The sequence below is a fragment of the Clarias gariepinus genome, chromosome 16 (genome assembly GCF_024256425.1).
Source record: "Clarias gariepinus isolate MV-2021 ecotype Netherlands chromosome 16, CGAR_prim_01v2, whole genome shotgun sequence".
Classification (NCBI taxonomy): domain Eukaryota; kingdom Metazoa; phylum Chordata; class Actinopteri; order Siluriformes; family Clariidae; genus Clarias; species Clarias gariepinus.
In genome coordinates, this window is record NC_071115.1 from 23,524,442 (window position 1) to 23,547,899 (window position 23,458).

The 23,458-nt window shown below is 37.9% G+C and overlaps 1 protein-coding gene across 3 annotated transcripts; it reads right to left on the reverse strand.

Moving 5' to 3' along the window:
• Positions 1–538: 538 nt before the first annotated feature.
• Positions 539–13,385, reverse strand: stx18 (syntaxin 18). 3 transcript variants are annotated; one of them, XM_053514081.1, is made up of 11 exons: positions 13,216–13,385; positions 8,196–8,263; positions 7,528–7,643; positions 7,352–7,426; positions 5,267–5,333; positions 3,478–3,563; positions 2,989–3,071; positions 2,488–2,546; positions 1,652–1,721; positions 1,471–1,551; positions 539–1,194 (listed from the first exon to the last, which is right to left on the reverse strand). In XM_053514081.1, exons 1-11 carry the CDS (start codon positions 13,366–13,368, stop codon positions 1,099–1,101), a joined length of 954 nt encoding a protein of 317 aa, XP_053370056.1. In that variant the 5' UTR covers positions 13,369–13,385; the 3' UTR covers positions 539–1,098. The 3 variants fall into 3 exon arrangements, with proteins under 3 accessions (XP_053370056.1, XP_053370057.1, XP_053370055.1); XM_053514082.1 differs by lacking the exon at positions 13,216–13,385 and adding an exon at positions 8,385–8,457 and having other exon boundaries at positions 7,352–7,429; XM_053514080.1 differs by having other exon boundaries at positions 540–1,194; positions 7,352–7,429.
• Positions 13,386–23,458: the final 10,073 nt, after the last annotated feature.

Sequence of the window (23,458 nt, forward strand, 5' to 3'; positions counted from 1 at the left end):
CTTAAGGTTATATTGCTATATACACGACAGTGCTACCCACTTAACTCTCTCATATTTTAGCTTCATTATCTGCCTACTACTCTCAGTGTTACATATTACACCAATACACAGACTCACTTTCATGCTGTTCTTTACAAAATTATTACTATTTTTACTATTGTCCCTGTCATAAATATAATTGCACATCAGTTTGCACTGCATTTCACTTAATTTCACGCATTATGATTATTAATATATGCCCTTTTCTTTCTTTTAATATATGCCTTTTTCTATTATTTGTGACTTTTATAGTAGTTTAGGATTACTTAACTTTGTCAGCTGTCACATTTACCCTGGCTCTAATAACTATATGCAAAATAGACAGTGTGCAATCATACCAACAACCGTCTCCTGTTATTGTCTCAATTGCTGAGGGATGTCTGAAATTTCTGTCAGGACAAATAAAGTATTTATCTGTCTGTCTGAGATTTTTGAGATGTAGAGGTTTTTTTTTTTTTAAGTGACCTGTAAGTGAACACCTTGTGTTCCTTATATTTGAAAGCAATTTACAGTACCAGATTTCAACAGTCAGGGCGAAGACGCATGAAAAACATCTTCAATATTCTGACAAAAAAACAAGTTTATTTTTTAGCCTCACACTGACAGATCAGATTAATAGGCCGTTGGTTGCTCAGTGGAAGGTTTCTCGCCTGCCACGCGGAAGGCCCGGATTCGATTCCCACCCAATTCCCAAACACCAGCCACTGGATGTAATGCCAGTCCCAAGCCTGGAAAAAAAATGAGAGGGCTGTGTCAGGCGTAAATCCTTTACACCAAGTGGTGTGCGGATCGGATGGTGTGCTGTGGCGAGCACTTCAACGGGAGCAGTTGAAAGACCAACAACAACAACTGAGAGATCAGATTAATATATACACATAAAATATATCAAAGGTGCTGTTTGTTAATGAGCCCATTTTAATAGGCCCGGGATTAAAGTCCTCATGTGCACAATGCTTCACACACATGCTTGTGTATTCTTCTGAACTTCTGATTCGACGACTTGGTGTTACAGTCCCATCTGACATCACATCTTCTCATGAGATGCTGTTTTTTCAGTCATTAGCTGTCATACCAATCCAGGAAGAGCAGAGAGAAGGAGCACATGACCAGGAAGAAGAGGATCCAGACGCGAAAACCTGCATTATTCTTGATTGCCTGAAGGAAGAAGGGTGGATTAAATGTATAATACTTCAGATTAAAGAACATTTGCAATCCTTTCAAATGTGTAATTGGTCTTTAATCAAAAGGGATTTTAAATAGGCTTGAGAAGTTAAGCCTATTTAAACCCTAACCCTAACCCAAGGATGTGTGAAATGAGAACTCATCAATATCCATTTAAATAAAATGTTAAAAGAAATATTTGGATAAGTAATACACAGTATTGTATACAACTTGTATATATGCTGTATTTGTATATATAGCATTTCTCACCTCTCGAATGTCTTCATTGCCTTCTTTAACATTTTCGGTGGCTCCGACAACCAGCTGATGAATGTTATCAATTTCTGTCTCCTAAAAACAAAAAAAAAACAAAAAAAAAACATCTTAGATTCTAAAAAGGCACCATGATTGTATAATTGTATAACAAATCCCCCCAAACACACACACATACCTGATGCAGAACCTTCTCAGCAAAAATCTCCTGCAGTCGCGAAATCTCTACCACCTTACCTTCTATATGCCTGTACACACACACACAAGGATTCACTGAATTAAAATAACATATTATATACTCATGTCATCCTAAGCCTACACTCCAGATCCTACTCGCACCCCCCCCAAGCCTTCGATCCAGGTCATACTCCTGCCATTATGAGCTTTCCCTCTAAATTCTGTTCCCGACATCCTGAGCCATTTCCTTTAGATTTGACCCCCGACCATCCCAAGCCTCCCCTCCATATTCTTCTCCTGCCAGCCTGAGCCTCCCTTCTATTTTGCAATCCAGACATCCTTAGCCATCAATTTACATCATACTCCAGAAATATTGAGCTTTTCCTTCCAAGTCATATTCCTGCCATCCTAAGCCTTTCCTAGAGATCTTACACCTGCCAGGTTGAGCATTTCCTTCAAATCTCACCCATGTGATCCTGAACCCTTTCTCCAGATCTGTCTTGCAGATCCTATTCTTGCAATTCTTTATTCTATATTCTACTCCTGCCATAATAAGCCCTACATTATCAATCCAGATCTCACATGCATTATCCTGAGCCTTCGGTCCTGATCCTAACATCCATATCTTACTCTCCTGGTATTCACATCCACAGGCTCTTCCATCCAAATCCTACTCCTGATAACTGCGTCCTTCCTGACTGACTGCCAACCACAAGAAACCTGTCTCCATTAAATGAAAAAAAAAAAAAAAAAAAAAAGGCTACAATAAAGAATATTTTATTCTAACATATTACAAAGAGCTTGCTGATTTCAGATACTAGCGCGTGTATGTCTTACCTTACTTCATCCACCAGGCTATTCATCTCACTCACCAGCCTCTGATTCTCCTGTTCAAACTGAACAAAGATTTACACATCAAATTCAAATCAAATTCTTATTTTATTTGTCACATACACAGTCATACATAGTACAATATGCAGTAAAATGTTTATACAACCGCTTGTGACCTTAAAATCAAGATTATCAATAGAAATAAACTATGGAACAGAGTAAAAATAAAATATAAAAAAAAAATATAGACAATAATGGCTGTACAAATATGGAAAAATGTGCAAAAGTGTGCAAAATGAAAAGAAATTCTGTAGCAATGTCCATAAATGTCCAGGGTAAGTGCAAATGTGCATGAATGTTCAAATGTATAATGTCCATAAATGTCTTGGGTGTTAGCAAAGTCCAATGTCCATAAAGTACAGTGTGCAAAAAGAATGTTTGCAAACATGAATGAACAGGATGAGAGTAGCACCAACTCTGTATGTATGTATGTATGTGAATGTATACCATCTGAATTTCCTCAGGTGAGAGCTCGTCCTCCACCCTGGTGTCCTCCCACAGGTCAACACCACCATCACTCGTTGGCTTCTCTACAACCATAAACATGCACCACACATTGGATATTTTTATTTACATTTTTAATTGACTGATTTATACCACTGTACTTCTAAATTTTCTGTTCTGATTGGGCAGGAGGTGTGGATTAATTTTTATAACAGATCTGTATTAACTAACTTGTTGGAGAGAACATATAATTTCTTTAATAACAGCTAATTTACAGGGACACTTTACAAACTCTGAGGGTAATAACAAACAGATTTAATAACAGTTTAAGACAGTTTTAATCACTGATCTGGTGGAGCTCTCTCAAAGCAATTTTATTTTAACGTTTATGGACGGAGTCTCAAGTGTTTGTAAAAGCCTGCATGTTTTCCACCATGGAAAAGCCTTGTTAAAAAGATCAGTATTTCTTTTAGATCTTGGTGTGTGTCTTACCACTGCTTTCCTCCGGTACACTTTGCTCTGCATCTTCACTCTGAGGTTTTTCCACTTTAGTTTTCTGTTCTGGTTCCAGCCGAGACCTGAGCACATAAGTATGTGCAGACACCATTTCAGACCGGTCTCACGGCCCCACAGTGTGTATGCACGCACTCACGCACCCTCCACAATTATTGGCACCCTGGTTTAGTTGTGTTCTTAGGCTTCTAATGAATTCTTTTTTTTTTTTTTACAATATAGAACCACAATGCAAAAAAAAAACCTTTAATAGAAGTACAATTATTCAGTGGAAAAAAAAAATCCCCCATTAAGAATTTCAATTTTTATTTTTTTTTACATGGAATCATGTGTGCCACAATTACTGGCATCTCTGATGTTACTACTTCGTACAACCCCCTTTTGCCAACAAGACAGCACTTAATCTACTCCTATAACATTTCACACGATTGGAAAATACAGATAGAGGGATCTTTGACCATTCCACTTTGCACAATCTTTCATGACCATTCAGAGTCCTGGGTCCTCTCTTATGCACTCTTATCCTCAGCTCACCTCACAGGTTTTCAATTGTGTTGAGGTCTGGGGACTGAGATGGCCATGAGAGGAGCTAGATTTTGTGTCTGTTAAACCATTTTTGTGTAGATTTCACCCATGCTTTGGGTCATTATCCAGCTGAAAGACACAATGATGACCTATCTTCAGCTTTTTGACATAGGCCATCAGGTTTTGATTTAAAATGTCCTGGTATTTCAGATGTCATGCACCCTAACAAGGGTCCTAGGGCCTTTAGAAGAGAAACAGGCCCACAGCATCACAGATCCTCCACCATACTTCACAGTGGGCGTGAGGTGCTTTTCCGCATACACATCTTTTGTTTTACAAACATTCACTTAGAGCGTTTGCTGCCAAAAAGCTCCATCTTAAAAAAAGAAAAGGCTTTTTCCTTACATGCCTCCTAAACAGCTTGTTGGCATGTAGATCGCATCTGATGGTTGTTATGGAGACTTTGTGACCCCGAATTGCCACTTTTTGATGCAGTTCTCCAACAGTGGGGTTTGGTGATTTTTTTTTTACTTCTTTTACCATCCTCCTTACTGTGCAGGGTGCAAAATAAACTTGTTTTTCACTGTTGTTGTAAACATCTTAATAATTCCTCTGACTGTAAATATGGGCACGTTTAGGCAAGTGACTTATAAAGGTCGAAATAAATCTGCTTTACTTGAATGGAGTGTTCTTTTGTCTTTCCCATGTTGAAGAGTGGATAAGAGAAATAGGCCTCTGTGTAGTGTCATATTTATACCACAGAGAAAAGGGGAAGTCATGAATTATTACTTAAAAGTTTCGAGATACTCTGATCAACATTAAAAACTACATTAAAAATGACAAAAATGCTTTAATTACATTTATTTTATCGCAATTGTTAGGGGTGTGAGACTTTGTGAGATTATGTTTCTGCAACTAAAAAAATATATTAATTAATAGAATTTATTAGAAACCTAGGAACACAACTTAACCTGGGGTGCCAATAATTGTGGGGGGCGCTGTGTATACACACACACACACACATATATATATATATATATATATATATATATATATATATATATTCTGTATTTATATATTATCTATATATATACATATACATATATATATATATATATATATATATATATATATACACATACACACACAGAAACACATTATATACACACACACACACAGAAACAAATTACTGTAAATACACACACACACAAATAAAATACATATAAAATGTCATGTGACTCACAGTCTCTTCTTATCCACCACCCTCTTCACACGGATCGCTCTTTGCTCTGAATATAGCTTACATACACCTGATGAAACACACAAACCAACATGGTTTTTAGAGATGGAGGGAAAAAAATCTATTCAGTTAACGAATCGATTTTCTTTTGTGTGGCGATTCGCACCAATTGTATTACAATTTTTAACCTTAAATATAGTTGCAAGTAATAATGAGCGGGCCCAGGCACCCTGCACCATCGCCAACCGGGCACACCAGAAAGACAGCACAGTGGGCACATGCAGTTAAAGGAGAAATAATTTTATAAAAAGGGGAAATTTTATGTTTAGACCTCCAAAAAAAAACAGATACTGGAAAGAAGGCATCACACTATGATGTCACTCAATGTGATGTCCCACAGACATCACATTGTCAGCATAAGTTTAAGGCATCGTCACAGCTGACCCGTTTGAGATATCAACAATCCCTCTAAAATTTTGCATCCTTAATGTCTTTAGATCACCTAGGCCTGGTTTGGTGGCGCTCGTATAAATTTCCTAGGAAGAATATATCAAACTCCTTCGGGTGCATTTTGGCAAATGACACAAAATAATTGACTTCCTGTTGAGTTGAGCCCATGACATGCAATACTAAAACTGTTCAGCTCAATGAGCTCTAAACGTGTACCGAGCAGATTCCAACTTGTCTGCCAATTTTCATATGTTTTTGAGCATGCTATGACCCCCCAAAAAATGTACATTCCTTAGGAAAAAAATAGGGCTCATCTTTGGAAAAACAATAGGACCCTTCACACACTATGATGACGTAGGGCTGATGTCATAGTGTTTGGGCCCTTATTAAAACGTCATCGAGATATATTGTATTGGGTGTTGACTGGTGAGTTACATCACTGATGCTTATACAGAAGATAAAGTTAAATATGGCTGTTTTATTCCAAACCCCATATAATCCACAAAACTGAAAACAAATGGTTAACTCCTAGGCATTCTAAAAAGAAATATATATGTTTCCTCTAGAGGTTGGAATGGAAGAGAAGGAAATGTTTGAACAAGGGAAAACACAGAGATAACATCAGGAGAGAGTTGTAAACCTGACTAATTGATTGGATTCACCCTGACACCTGATATTTACACTTTCCAATTACTGCATGCCTTAGCTCATGTCTTAGACATACTGTAGTGGGTCATTTAAACATTATTTTACACTGTGTTGTGGGGAACCCTGGAGGAGAGAAGAAGTAATGCCAGGGAGTTTGAAACCTGAGCATACTAACCAATAAAAACTGGCCAGGAATTCTTTATGCAAGTATAAATGCTGGGTATGTTGTCTAAAATGATGTGACGTCACGCAAAGGGCACGAGCCTCCTCAACTATATAATTATAAAAAGAAATAATTTTACTGAAACAGACTCCTGTTCTCCAATGATGTCAGAAATACTTCTTTGGGTTTCAGTGGACAAAAAGCCTTGGAGAACCATGAATCCCACAGGCCACAGAAGCCTGTGAACATGAGAGAAGCACCCTAGGCTGGGCAGAGACACTTGCAATTACTACCCACCTTATGGGTTTTTTATTATTATGAGAAGGTGTGAATGGGACACAAGAGATGGGGACTCCCCTGTGGTGGTTTCCGGCTCCAACGACTGAGTCACTAGAGAGAAGATCCAGAGACACTGGCAAGAAAGGGAGCTACAGCAGTAAATCTCATTCATTTCAATTAAAGAGTATAAATGAGTCTGGGGAGAAGCTGGGCTGACTAGCATGGGGACAGGCATCTCTCTTGGGAAGGCATGAAGGTGCGAGTAGAATTATTTTTTCTGAAAACTAAACAAATCCCGGTTATAGATTGATACTGGGTTTGAGTTCAGCACTGGCAATCATGAGAAGGCATGAGGGCAGACTTTAAAAACATTTTGATCCAGAAACAGAACTAGCACAAATATATTATCAAACCTAGCAGGTTGTTGGAATAAATTAAAAGCCTGGAATTACTCTGTCCTGAAACAGTTCTATTTATAGTTCATTAATGCTCCTAAAGTGTGAGCTCTCGATAAGATACGACAATCTGCTCGATGTCTGCATCTGTACCTTTAAGGTAGACTTCTATCATGTCCAGCACAGCCCCGCGGTGCTCCTTCATTTGAGCAGAAATCACGGTCTTCTCTGCTACACACATTCACACGACCCCATTAAATATATAAAATATTACATTTTATTAAATAACAAATTGGTACACTGGGAAGTGTGCGTTTGTGCATGTTTACCTTCAGTTCTTAGCTGTTTGATGGCATCCGAACACGTTCTCATGAAGATCTGAGCGTCCTGATCGATCTGGTCTCTCTCGCAGTCAGTCATACGAGTCACATCTGACGAGAGTAAACTACACACACACACACACACACACACACACACAGTGTTAATGTAAGCTGCTTCAGACTAAATGGGGATAAAATAATAGCCTGGGTTGACACACACACACTGCTTTTACCCACACTCACATTTCACACCTCTGAGTCACTTCAGCAGCTGTATGTTTTGTTTTTTGTTTTTTTTTTACTCAAAAAATAAATTTTCTATTTTAAATTCCTTCTGTCGCTTTTCTTTGATGCGAGCTCGATCAGAGGAGGAGGGGGGGGGGAGTATGTTATGACGAGCCTTTCAGAGACTTTAGTGTAGAAAATACACACCAGACTCAAAGTGCTTGCTTGTTAAATGACTTAATAGGGCACGTAATCGCTAGGGATCATAACTGCATGAATAATACAATTAAAGGGAAAAGGGGTCGAGTTTAAAGGGAGGGTTAGAATGGAGACAGGGCTGTCGTTTGTTTCACCAGAGACGTGTTTTAGATATTTAGTATTTTTCATCTTGAGAAATAACAAATCAGTTACGAACAGGAAGTTCACACCTGCGTCTCGTATGTCAGTCTCACCTGCCGGCGTTCACGTAGTCCTTTCTGTGCTGTAGCAGGAAATCCTTAAGCTTGGTGATGTTGGAGATCTAAAGAGACACAGAAACAGAAAGATTGCGTGTTACGCTCAAGGCTTCGCAATGACACAGTGTTCTAGCTCAAACTAATCGAGTGTCCTCTTCTAATCGAAAAATGATAGAACTGACTGACAGACATATGATTGATTCTCCATGATTTTCCATCATGCACTGAAGGCTTGTTCAGTTTCCGCGCTCTCTCTCTCTCTCTGTCACACACACACAAACACAGAGAGCAATGTTCAGTAAGACCCAGTCTGACAGCTGACAGCGGGATTATTTACAGAGCTCAGCGTGTCAGTGTTTAACAGCCGTAATCACGCCGTTTACTGAATTACCGCGCCACCTCAACGACTCCAATTACACACTAATACACACTGAGAAAGTGTGTGTGTGCGCGTGCACTTCATCCTACATGCCAATGTTCCTTAAACCTTAAGCTATGTGCTTACAACAGCATATTCTCATACAAGGCATACAGGGCAAAATATTAAAAACAGATCAATACTTCTGACAATTTTCACGGATTAACAGTACACAAAAATAGATTTAAAAAAGGAACTATATCAGAATTTATATCTCACACACACTAAAATTTCTTTATATCTCACAGTTTATTAAAACAAGCTTCTAAAGCTGTGTGACTGTTCATGATTAACCTGTTATCATTAGCTTTTTCTACACAATGCTGTGCAAGTCGCTCCATAGGTTTTTTTTAATCGGACTGAATCTGCGCCATTGCAAATCACTGATCCTCTTCTGGTTTTGGTCGCTAAGTCGCAGTATACTGGTAAGTCAAAAATTATTCACACTCCAGTTATATTAAAATATGTCTTCTCAGCGCTTTCTGTGCAAGCCTACTGTCTCCCCAGTCACTGCTTTGCAGGTGTAAATGTGTCACATCAGTTCATTTGTAACTACGATGTGAGCAGAAATAGATGCTCCACTTGTGATTTGCACAAAAGCCGAGCAGTGTGCAGCAATTTATCTTTTCCGTCCCATGCGGTCTCCTAATGCACGCTATTTTCTAATAGTTAGCGACTCGTGATGTCTTGAGGCTGGTGTAAAAAGCGGGTTTGAGGCTAATTTGAGTTTGGAGTAAATGCAGATCGGAAGCTTTTAACACGTGCAATTTTTGATAATATAATGCCATTAAAATGGTGCCCCTGCAGATCAAACTGAAAAACAGCTAATTCTGGTCACTGGCTAATCAACGGTTCACTTCTATTATAAACGTAAAAATAGTTTGTTTGTTTATTATCAATTTTGAATTTAGTGTGAAGTTTGAAGAAGTGTGTAGCATTGTTAAAGAAACAGCTAAGAAAGAAAAGAGCTAGGGAACAAGAAAGCAAAGGGGACAGGTGATGTGAGAGAGCTAGCGCGGGAATGGGGTGAGGGAGGGAGAAAGGAGAGGAGGCGGAGACTTGAGACTTGAAAGCGGTCGTGTCTTAAATAACTAAACATGGTGTCTACACGCTAGGGGCTTCAATAACACAATCAAAGAGAATAAGCTCAGTGTTTTTCTCTCTCTCACACACACACACAAAAATTCTTATATTAAATGTTGATATTATAATAATTGCCTTTTTCATTACAGCTTATGACATCATGAGGGGATGTGGATCAAGTGACACCACCACAGGACTCCCGCCTTAGCATGAAAGGAATTATGGGATTGCACAAAAAAAAAAAAAAGATTTGTGGAATATAAGATGCTGTTTGTCTCTTTCTGAATGAGACAAATTTGATCCCTCTGCACTTCTTTCTGCTACACTACACCCAAATCAAGTCTTAGTATCCGAAAGGACGCTTTGGGCCTTTGCTTTTTTTTTTTATTATTTTTATTAAAAAATCTAAAGCAGTTTACTTCAAGTCCCTTGTGGGGACATTTATGTTGATAAAAACATGCCCACACACACCGTCACATGCTGAGTAAGGCAGCTCAGACTGGTGGGCGTCTTGTCCGGTGTGTGTGTGTGCGTGTGCATGTGCTTGTGTGTGTGTGTCTGATTCCCACAGCTCAGCGTGAGGTCACAGGGATCAATTGCACCAGTAATTTAAGTCTCTAAAGAGCAAAGTAATACTAAACAGACTGTGTGTGTGAGTGTGTATGGGTGTGTTGGGGGGCCGGAGGAGACAGTCTGCCTGGCTGCATTTAATCTCATCATCAGGGACCCCCACTTTACCTCTCTCTCTCTTATACACACACACACACACACACACACAGGATTTTATCTTTACATGAAAAGCAAATGTGCTGAAACAGTTTTGCTTGATGGACAGCTTACACACACACACACATTTGGTTTCTGTATCCCCTTCTCTCTCAATTCAATTGTGTGTATCTTATTTACTACAGAATCTCCTTGTCTCTCTGTCTCGTTTTTTTTCTTCCATTTGTTTCCTTACAAATGTGTCTCTTTGTCTGTCCCTCCCCAGCTGTCTCTCTCTCTCTCTTCCACCAGGTATCCCTGCTGTCCTGCTGCCTTTTCTGTCTCGTTAATCCTCTGTCTTAGCAGACAGCTTTGAGCAGTAACAGAGTGAGACTGCGAATCAAATCAATATCACAACGACTACATGTAATTTGTACCCTGACTGTGTACTGAGCTTTTAGCTTCTCCTCCAAACGTATTTTAAAGACATTAAACAGTTGCTACAGTAAGTAATCCAATTCATTCATGCTGAATAAACTAACAATTAGGCTTGTCACGATGCCAGACGTTTTGACTTTGATACCAAATCTTTAGTATCAAGAGGTTTGATTCTAGTGTAATACCATGTTCAAATTGATGCTTCACTGGTTACAAGCTCATTATATCTTAACTGCACTGATCACCTCAACATGATCAATGAACTATTGTACGTCTGCTTTTAAATCAGCTCGCTTTATCCGTCTACACAAATCTCCATCTCACTCTATTTCTTGTCTTGTTTTCTCTATCTGTCCCCATCTAATCCCTTCTCTCTATCTTTTCTCTCACATACACACACAAACTTCCTTGTTGTAATTTAAACATCAAAGAAATGATAAATGGTAAAAGCACCAGAGAAAGCACAAAAGTGTTTGGAAAGCAATGACATAGGTGACTCATGGAAAGTGTATGATGTCCAATTTAATTCGAAAAACATTACTAACACATGCACTTCGTTAGCACACTGCAACACACTCTACGGCTACATTAACATTACAAGTTACGTTGCTCAATTCTGATCATTTTATTCAGATTGTATTGAGTCATGACCGTTCATGTTCAAAATTCCAAGTGACCTTTATCTGACTTCAACGTGGACGCGTGTCTGTCCTCTGAAATAAAATGTATGCACACATTGATGGGAGCAGAGACATACATGTATCAATATGTGCATACATTTTATTTCAGAGGACAGACGTTATAAAACAAACTGACATCAACAAACTGAGTGCCATCCTTCAGAGCAAAATGCCAATTATATTTTTGCTAAAATCAATCTGTTGTTTGAAACGAATGAGTGCTCGCACTCAGTTTGTTGATGTCCAGAAGAAGCAAGAAAGCCAGTCGCACCGCTTTAGCTGTTTGAGCACTGCTATGAAATCCCCACACTGACGGTGTTGACAGCCAGCACATCATGCATGTGCAGTAGCAAAAAGTAACATGAATTACGATCTGACCATTCTCATTCATGTCACATGATTGCGTTTATGCATCCGATCTAAGACCACATACGAAAGTGACTCAGAACCTATTTAAAAAAACATGTGGTTTTTCACACATTTTAGATTTTCAAGCAATCTCTCTTTTTCCTCAACGGACTCAGAACCTTCTAAAATGTCCAACATTAGCGCTGCACAATGCGTGCCAAAATGTGACTCATGATTTTACTCATAATTCTCTCACACAATTCTCTTTTTTTTTAAAAAAAACCCCAAACCATTTACTGAAGTAAAAAAATAAAAAATAAAGTAAGAATGAATAAATGCAGTCTACACAGGACTTTCAACTCTCTTAACCCCTTAAAGTGGATAAGCTGTTGAGCATAAATAGAACGTTAACAATAATAAATAAAAAATATAGTTTATGTTTAACCCGGGAGCACCACACAACCTGTGTGCTTTTTGAGCATGTTAAGCTGTTTAAAAAGGATACACAACCTAAGACCTCAGATAACCACCCTGATGCTGGAAAAAAAAAAAGGACCACACTATGAAGTCACTAAATACAATTTCACTCAGGAATAATCTATTAGCCAATTTTCTGCATAAGTTTTAGTGGGATGCTTAAAAAAAAACAAAAAACATTAACGTCTCTCAGTATGATGTCACTCAGTCTGTCACCCAGGACCTTAATAGCCAGTTTTCTGCATAGGTTTTATTGGGATGCTTTTTTTAAATAAAAAAAAAAAAAAAAACATAATATGATGTCACCCAGTATGCTGTCACCCAGGACGTTATTAGCCAGTTGTCCGCCTGTTGTACTGTAATGCTTTACAAACATGCATGTCTCTCAGTTTGATGTCACTCATATTGAGCTTGTTAAGGTTACCGTTATACAGAAGCTACTCTTCTTTATCTGACTAGGGACGGGAATCACAGTCACCCACAGACACGATATTATCTGAAGAACTCTGCCCTGATTTAATTCAAATAGCAGAATTAAATTGTAGCGTTAAGTTACGATATCTGTAGTGTATGAATGTATCTGTCTTTGCCTGTGATTCACAACAGAAGTATGAGTCATCATTGTGCGACAAAAGAACTCTCTCGATTCTGCATGTTTTCACCATTTCGATGGGTTTTTTACTCACATTATGGTGTTTTTATTCTCAATAAGCTCCAATGATCTGTGAGCTCATTAACAGACACACAAACACACGTCATTCAAACGCACAAACACGTTATTACACACTGCTGTCACGTCATTAAATGCTGCTCTGCTTCCCTATAGTGATGCTAAGCTCGTTAGCGTGTAGCAGCACAAACTCCTCACCACGTCCTTGGCTTTGCAGGAGAAGCTGTTTTTCGGTCTGTTTCTCCGCAGCAGCTCGTCCTTTGCACTCTCGGGCCCCACACCGAGCGCTTTGTTGCGCGTCTTCACCGTTTTCACGCTCGCCTTGAACAGCAGAGTGATATCCACCGCCATGACTGCAACACACACACACACACACACACACACACACGGACACGTCACCGAAGCCGGCGCGCCGCTGCGCTTACGTCATACTGCTGCGACAAAGCACTCAACTCTGATATAATATACAATTCTATAGGACAAAGATGTGGGAGCGTGCAAAAAAAAAAAACAATTACAGGGGCTAAATATGGTTTAAGACTGAATTAGTATTTTTTTATATTGTAGATGACACTCTATAGTCGCAATCGGTACAACAATGACGTTGTGTTTCTTACGTGCAATGTAAATAAGCGGCCACAAGAGGGCGCGTTTCAATTCTGTCCTCTACCAGTTGAGCCATCTTCAAAACAAAAAGCACACCTGACCTGTTAAAATTAAACAAAAGCATGAACTGAAACTTTGTTCTTTCTTATTTTGATTATGTCTAGACAGTTTCCTTGCCAATGTACCGTCGAAAAAAATGCTGAGCTAGTGTTACAATTAAAAGAAAAAGGGCACGTCAAATTCAATTATTTATTAATTCATTATATTTCTAATGTATATTTCTTAGTCCTAAGATTTGTTTGTGCAAATGTGTAAATTTATTTCCCTGAATAAAAAAATAATCCGGATGTTAGTATTTAAATGATGCCATGCAGAAGGCCCAGGTTGGATTGCCCATTCAATGCCGGATAAAAAAGCGAGGGTTACATCAGGAAGGGTATCCCACATAAAAACCTGTACCAAGTTGTTGTGTGAATTGGATGGTCAGCTATTCTGACCCTTTGAAGGGTGTAGCTGAAAGACCAAGGACATTCTTGTTTTTTTTTTTTTACCACAAAGAATCGCAATAAATGTATGAACATTTTAATGGATGACTGTTTAAACAATAATTAAAATATACATTTTGTTATAACCAGTTAAATAAATGTGTTTAATTCAAAATAAAAATCACAGATGTTACCTAAAGGTGTACTTAATCACATAACTAGGGATCGTTATAATATTTGAGAGAAGAAACATAGCTAAACACTAACAGATTCTGTAAGGTTAAAATGCAACGTTTAAATGTAAAATGCTTTAAATCAAAGTACAGTTCCCATAGGAGAGCAGTTTGAAAGTTGGAGATGGGGTTTATTTAACATTTCGTATATAATAACCAATACATCCAGTTTGCATTCAAGTCAAACAAGGACTTTTGATCATGCGGAAAAACAGAATACAGATATGAGAGTAAAAACTACTTTTAATTCTCTATATAATCCCCTGATACACCAGTGAACTTATCCCAGTGTTTTACTAGTGCTGGGATACCATCAATGTAGAAATTTTTTTTTTAGCATACCGGAGTTCGTAATGTGCAAGTGGTGAATGATTATGTGTACAGTTGCCACACACACATGTGTCTCTTCTGCAAGGATCAGGCGTACCACTGGCTAAATGTTCAAATGTTTGTAGACTGCAGTGGGCTCTGAGCCACCTCTGGTGGAATCGTCATTCACGGCCTTCTTTTAAACGTTTGCACCATTTAAATGCGAGTCTCATCACCAAACTGTGCATGAAGTCTCCTGTAAACATCAATCAGTTTTACAACTTCTTTCATCACAAATTTCATCACAAGTCCTGGTTTGACTTGAACGCCTCTTGGACATCTTTTACACACTTTAAACGGCAATTATCAGGTTTCACTGTTAGCTTTCAAAAACAAAAGAGGTACTTTTCTCACATACCATTTTCATGACGTTAGACGTTTGGCATGAACATTGACGCTTTGGTAGTTGATCAAGTCAAGAAGAAATCTATGGCAGTTGAACAGCATTGTGAGTAATGTTGCAGATTGTTGCGCTGACTGAATTGGAGAAATTCTAGAATTCTAGAAGTGGAATTCATAAAAAATGGATCCAAATGAACAATGTTAAAAATCCAACAGGGAATGGATAATAGAAAGTATTTTACGTAATTAGACACTGACTGCAATATATCAGCAATATATATATAGTAATATACTGTAGAATATTTGTAACAATATAGGACGATATACAAGTGTCATGGCATTGTTGTGGTCACATCATACTATACCTACTATAACTAAGCTCAATGCTAATGCAGTTGCCATTTTGGTTTGCTAGCTCTCCCCCATACACGGCAAAATACCCCATGTTGAATTAACACTCAGAGTGTTGAAATAACAGTGTTGAAATGTCCAGTATAAAGGTCTAGTTGGAGTCTTGTGAACTCTGAAAGTATTAAATTAACCCTGGGATTTTACTGTGCAGCTTATAATAATTCATACAGGATTCTAGCTACATTGTGGAGACGCCTCTTACACATTATCCTAAGTGGTACTTACGGGATCTCAGAAAAGTACAGGCAATTTCTAATCCATTAAAGACTTACATGTATATATTTCCATACATAGGTAATGGTATTTCCATGGTATTTTGATTTAGCAGTATTAATTATATTAAATGTAATTATTTCAAAGCTGTTTTAGTATTTCTAATGCACTGTAAAAAAATGAGAAAACTTGAAATTTTAGGTCAATGTAAAGCAATGCATTTTTGTTTAGTGTTTAGCACTAGCGCTCCCACCTCTAGGGTCAAGGGTTTGAGTCCCACCATTGGGTCTATGTGTGTGGAGTTTGTTTCTTCTCCCTGTGCTTATCCCACAGTATAAATACATGCAGATTAGGCTAATTGCCATTTTCAAACTGTTCATAGTTCATAGAGTGTGTGCTTGTGTGCCTGGAATAGTACCGTCCAGGGTGTTCTCCGCCTAGGGCACTAAGACCCTGGGATAGGCTTCAGGCCTCCTACGACCGTTACAGGATAACCAGTATAGAGAATGTGTGAGCGAATGAGTGAAAGCTAGTTTTTAACTAATTGGTTTACCCAAATATATATAGGCCTATATATATATATATATATATATATTGGTAGCATTAAACTGATCGATCAGTCTCAGCACGTCACATACTATCGGATATCTTTTAAATGAGGATGGGTTCTCTGTTGAGTCTGGTTCGTCAAGGTTTCTTCCTATTCTCATCTCAGGGAGTTTTTCCTTGCCACTCTCTCGACTTGCTCAACTATACTTGTTTCTGTACATTTATTTTTATACATTTTTAATTCTACTAAGCTGCTGTGTGCCGATGATAACTGTTAAGAGCGTTTTACAAATAAAACTTAATCGAATTTAAGAAATCCTAAGTGGTGCAACAGAAAAGAGAACTGTAGGTGCTATCGGTTTGTGATTATAAGTTTAAATCCCAGTTAAACGGTGCTGGTAACAAAACAGCGGTCTGATAATTCGAATTCTTGTTCTATTGGACAAACTGGTCTTGGCTCTCAAATAAAGGCGAAATATTGTAAATTATAGTTTAAGTTAAGAAAAATCAAAAGTCTATTGAAACTTTCCGTCTTAATATTTTGAGTTTTACAGTGTGCGCCCATAAGCGCTATGAATAATTGTCTTTCTGGGATCCAATGCATTATTATGTTTTCCCTGAAATGATGGTTATAAAAGTACTGTGTATTTATATAGCACTCAGATACCATAAAAAAAAGTACATGTAGTTAATTTCTAAGATTATGCGCAATGGGGCATGAAAACAGGTCGCTGGAGTTCCTCTTAATTTGCTCATGTGGAAAGGAGAAAGCGTGCAATCTGTACACACCACTCTCTCTCTCTCTCGCGCTCAGTCCCTAGTGAATTCCGAAAGGCCTGTTTAACAAAGTCCTGACCCAGAGCGTATGTTTATGTTTACACACACACACACACACACACACACGCACACACACACGGTTTGCATGCTGCTAAAATGGACTTGGAACAGATCAGATTTCACTGATAAACCATCAATACACTCATTCAGGCCTCACACACAAATACACACATGACAAGAGTTTCTGCTTCTAGCAGGCCTGTCCATAATCTATTTAAGCAAAGTGTGTATGTGTGTGTGTGTGTGTGTGTGTGTGTGTGTGTGTGTGTTAATGAGGTGAACCTGAAGTGTTTATTAAACGTTTGCTGCCTCATTAGCGTGTCATGGCCGCAAGTAGAAAAACATTAGCACAACCACCCACAGAGCAAGTGTACACACAAATACACACACACACTGTTGTTACAGTAATTAGGCCAAATCCAGCAGGTTGACTTTTCGACGCAATTGTGTTACCATTAGCATTAGTGTGAATTAGCGCTGCACCGTTTCAAAGTCGGCTGAACATCTGTGATGTCAAGTAATGTGTTCGCGTATAATCCAGGTCACCTGACGATGAGGTCGTATGAGAACGGATTCTGTGTGCACTAACACTTGGGAGGATCGAGGAAAAACTATTAACTGTTATTTCTATTCAAGTTGTTAAATTATCAGAATCAGAATCAGAAAGAGTTTTAATGACAAGTACGCTTGCACGTACAGGGAATTTGTTTTAGTGACAGAGCTTCCAGAACAAAAAACAAATGACAAGACAAAACAGCACGACACACACACACAAAAAAAGTTGACATTAAATGGAGTAGGGTGTGAGATACTTTTAAATAAGTTACATAAATATCTGAAATCTGTGGTATTATACAGTATATTGTACAGTGGTATTGTACACAGTATTGCACCTATATTTATTGACAGTTAGATTGATGTTTGACTGTTCATGAGGTACATGGCCTGGGGGGAAAAAACTGTTTTTGTGTCCTGGTGTTCGGTGCTCTATAGCGTCGACCTGATGGCAGAAGTTTAAATAGAAGGTGGCTTGGGTGTGAGGGGTCCAAAGTGATATTCCGAGCCCTTTTCTTCACTCTGGATATATAACAGATATATATTATAAATATAACAGATATATTCTCTGTTTAAAAAATATTTTTTATATATTATTGTTATATATTTTTTAACTTTATTAGTATTATCAAACTATGCTATTTATTACTATTTATTCATTATATATTAAGTATTACAAATTAATAATTGTGCTTATATAATTATATATTACAATTTGTCTTTAAAAAATCCATTTAAGAACAGTAATTGCGTTCTGTTCTCTAGGAACAGTGTGTGTGTGTGTGTGTGTGTGTGTGTTGCATGTGACTAAAATACCTAGAAAAATATCCACTACATGGGCGTGCCAACAGCAAATAAACTGATTCTGATCCTGACTAAATATATTGATGGCACTTACGTTTTGATAAAGCTGGTGTTTTCCCATAGCTGGAACTTTCTCCTGTGCTGAACCTGATTAAAACATGTAGGTAATATTAGAGTGAAAATACTACACGCTGATACTAATACTAAACGTACAATAAATGTACAATACCGTGCTCTGTTTACACATACACGCACACACACAGACACATAGACACATATAACATATGACTCATACATATACATACATGTGACTCATCCTCACCTTGTTAACGACTACACAGACACACCCATAACTACACCTCAATATACAACCGTAATTACAGTACATGTATACACATCCATACTCAAAAGCAAGAAAAGTGTGTGCGTGTGTGTGTGTGTGTGTGTGTGGAGGAACAGGACAAGAATTTGAGTCTCATTGTTTTCTCTTATTTGAATGATTTCATTAAAATTTAGTAAGAACTTAATGATCAGCTGTTGTTTCTTCATAACATAGTGTCACTGAATTCTAAAATCTGGCTGGTCAGAATGTTTTTCAGTGTTTTTTATTATTATTTATTTTTCTACAGCAACAGTTATATAAGGAGCATTCAAGGGCTTGTAAAGTCGTAAAAGGCGTAAAACTAAAACTTAAGATTTACAGTACAGTGATGAGACTCTTAGCCCATAGGCCCATATGTCGGTGAATGAAGATCTGGCTGAGGTGGCTCAGTCGTTTCCGTGAACAGTCAGAGAGAGAACGCCTGATCTTTGAAAATTGACAGATAGCTTGACCGTCATACTTGCATGAAGAATCTACTCGCATCTGTATGTGTGGAAATTGTATACACCATCATTCACAAACACATTAGAAACTCTGTTCTTCTGGGAGTTATTGCCATATCCCCTATACAGTCCTGACCTCACTCCAAGACATTTCCACATGTTTGGGCCATTAAAGGAGTTCCTGGGAGGCCAGTGTTTCAGATCTGAAGCAGGCATTTTGATCATGGATCCGTCGTACTGAGAAACTTTTCTACATTGATGGTATCCATGCACGAGTGAAACACTTGGATAAGTGCATTAGTGTAGCAGAGATTATACAGATAAATAAAGGTAAGTTTTACTCTTGTAAATGCATTCAAAAAGTCTTGGTTTGACTTGAGTGCCCCTCTTATTTAAGGAATCGAATAAATTATTTCGTTTAAATTTTACAAATTACATAAGAAAACGTACGGCTCAATGGTAATGTCAAAACGCCTAAAGAATTCTAGGATAAATACTTTTTTTTTTTTTAGAAAACCCGACTAACAGCTATCACAGCATAAAAATCACTTATAATATGCATCCACTGTTATGAAAAAATAAACACTTACACAAGGGTAAAGCCCAATGCTGAATACCATATGTCCTGTCTTATTTCTTAAATTCAAAATTTGCTAAAGATTAATATTTTAATTAATTAAGGAACGCACTATGATCTCATAACTAATTTTATCAATTACTAGTTACATGTGTTTTAATATATGCTTTGTTCTTGTGACCAGGGGTGGAAAATTCTTGAGTAATTGTACTTTGTTACAATAATTAGGTATTATCTGAGAGGTATTTATACTTTTCTTAAGTAATATAGAAAGGAAATTTTTGGACTCTTCATTTTATTTAGAAGATAAAAAAAGTAAAAAGTAAAGCAATAATAATTGGCTTGTAAAATTCTAGATAAAGCTAAACATTCATAACTTATTTCGCTTCTGTATTAGGTTTTTAAAAGGCAATATTGGTATGTTGCTTACATTGCAAGTCATTCTGTACATTTTAATGTAAGTCATCTTCCTATTCCTGTTATATTCCACAATTTTCCCTATGAACTTAGGCATCCATTTTCTCTTGAGTGAAAGCACAGCACAATCAGAAACACAATTTTGTCCAAACTGGAGGAGCATGGAACACATCATGATCTTTTAGAACATCATCAGCTTCTAGTCGCCTACATTCCATCAGTGGATTTTAATGAGAAACATAAGAGGTAAATTAAGACACTTTGATTTGGATATTATTTTTCTTTCTTTTCTTTTTCCACTTCTGGTCATAACAGTCGTTGCCTCACTACATTGTTTATTCTTTCTTTTGAATTGAATCAGTTTTGGGGGGAAAAAAACTGCAGCTTGTCATTTTACCAAGAAACTGTAAACTGCAAACTCCTAAAATTCCTTCCTGTGGTGGAAAAATGACTGGGTGAAGAATTTCTAGTAAGATGACTGTCTGACCCAAAACGGCCTTCAGTGCATTATGGTTTCTGCTTATAACTTCGCATTAGACGCAGGAGACCATAAAACACTGTATAACACTGCAGTTGGCTACACTGCTATTGCACAACATTACACAACATTCAGCATAAAATTATTTTTTATTAGTATCATCACAGGCAGCTAATGCGCGCGCGAGCGTGTGTGTGTGTGTGTGTGTGTGTGTGTGTTATGGTCATTGTTGATGGGGCTAATAGGAGTGTTTACGGCAGATTAAACTGCCATGTCTGTGATGAAAGCTGTGTCCAAACATACAGGACGCTTCACTGCTGGTTCCCATTTACATGTGCCCCTACCTTCTACATACACACACACACATACACACACACACACAAATCCACACAGATGTAAATCATATGAAGCGGTAGTGGTTTGGCGCCAGCTGAGACTGCACTGAGTAACCAGATCCGCTTTATCACAGTGCCGCATGTCACTGCTGACAGAGAAACAAAGAGATGGAGAGACCAAGAGAGAAAGAAAGAGAGAGAGAGTTTAAAATAGTGCCTTACGCCCGATTCACTACAAATAGGAAAGTGCATCTGTAACCACAAGGACAAACCAATTGCTTTATGTCCACAGTCATACAGGGAGTCCCAGGATGCAGATGTCAAGCTACGATTGATGTAAATTTGGTTTACAGATAAAGCTTTTGTAGAGTCTTTAGTATAGCGCCATTACATTCTTGAATCTGACTGCTTAGACTAATAATATAAATATATGTCTGTAAATGCAGACAATCTAACAGTCCAGACTACTGAAACTTTGTCGAAATAACCCTTAAACCTTAAACCTTAAAATGAACATTCCACAGCAAATAATATTACATTCTAGAACAAAAGAGATAAATTTATTGGAGCAATCTAGAATACCTGACACTCAAATATATTGGTGCATTCGACAACCAAGTCGCAATCATATTCTAACCTTCTAATATAGAATTAATAAGACTCTTACTTATATTACTTATACTTAACTCTTACTTAATAAGTGAATCTTACTCTTACTACACAGCGGAGATTTACACTTAGAGAGAGCCTGGTACAGCTTATACAACTTAGTTAGTTAGATACAACTTAGTTAGTTAAATGCTCGAATAGTTATTCGAGCATTTCAGAACAGCTGAAATTTACACTTAGTAACAGCTGAGATTCACACTTAATAAAACATTCTGGTACAGCTTGAACTTACACTTCTGAAAACATTTTGGTACAGCTTGGACTTACACTTATGGAAAAATTCCGGAACAGCTTGGACTTACACTTATGAAAACATTCTGGAACAGCTTGGACTTACACTTATGAAAACATTCTGGAACAGCTTGGACTTACACTTATGAAAACATTCTGGAAAAGCTTGGACTTACACTTATGGAAACATCCCGGAACAGCTTGGACTTACACTTATGGAAACATTCTGGTACAGCTTGAACTTACACTTCTGAAAACATTTTGGTACAGCTTGGACTTACACTTATGGAAAAATTCCGGAACAGCTTGGACTTACACTTATGAAAACATTCTGGAACAGCTTGGACTTACACTTATGGAAACATTCTGGAACAGCTTGGACTTACACTTATGGAAACATCCCGGAACAGCTTGCACTTACACTTATGGAAACATTCTGGAACAGCTTGGACTTACACTTATGGAAACATTCTGGAACAGCTTGGACTTACACTTATGGAAACATCCCGGAACAGCTTGCACTTACACTTATGGAAACATTCTGGAACAGCTTGGACTTACATTTATGAAAACATTCTGGAACAGCTTGGACTTACACTTATGAAAACACCCCAGAACAGCTTGCACTTACATTTATGGAAACATTCTAGAACAGCTTGGACTTACACTTATGAAAACATTCTGGAACAGCTTGGACTTACACTTATGAAAACATTCTGGAACAGCTTGGACTTACATTTATGGAAACATTCTGAAACAGCTTGGACTTACACTTATGAAAACATTCTGGAACAGCTTGGACTTACATTTATGGAAACATTCTGGAACAGCTTGGACTTACATTTATGGAACCATTCTGGAACAGCTGGGACTTACAATTACTGTATATAAGCATTCTGGAACTGCTTGGACTTACACTTATGAAAACATTCTGGAACAGCTGGGACTTACAATTATATAAGCATTCTGGAACAGCTTGGACTTACACTTATAAAAACATCCCGGAACAGCTTGGACTTGGACTTGGCTTGGACACTTATGAAAACATTCTGGAACAGCTTGGACTTACACTTATATAAGCATTCTAGGACTCATAAGCTTGGACTTACACTTATGAAAACACCCCGGAACAGCTTGCACTTACATTTATGGAAACATTCTGGAACAGCTTGGACTTACACTTATGTAAACATTCTGGAACAGCTTGGACTTACACTTATGTAAACATCCCGGAACAGCTTGGACTTACACTTATGAAAACACCCCGGAACAGCTTGGACTTACACTTATGGAAACATCCCGGAACAGCTTGCACTTACACTTATGGAAACATTCTGGAACAGCTTGCACTTACACTTATGGAAACATTCTGGAACAGCCTGGACTTACACTTATGAAAACATCCCGGAAAAGCTTGCACTTACACTTATGGAAACATTCTGGAACAGCCTGGACTTACACTTATGAAAACACCCCGGAACAGCTTGCACTTACACTTATGGAAA

Excerpts from the sequence above, each read along its gene's own strand:
- stx18 (XM_053514080.1), bottom strand. The coding sequence starts at position 13,368 with ATGGCGGTGGATATCACTCTGCTGTTCAAGGCGAGCGTGAAAACGGTG. Across the intron at positions 8,264-13,215 it reads CCTGCAAAGCCAAGGACGTG|ATCTCCAACATCACCAAGCT; the intron begins GTGAGGAGTTTG and ends GTGTCTCTTTAG. Across the intron at positions 3,072-3,477 it reads TGTACCGGAGGAAAGCAGTG|AGAAGCCAACGAGTGATGGT; the intron begins GTAAGACACACA and ends TTATGGTTGTAG.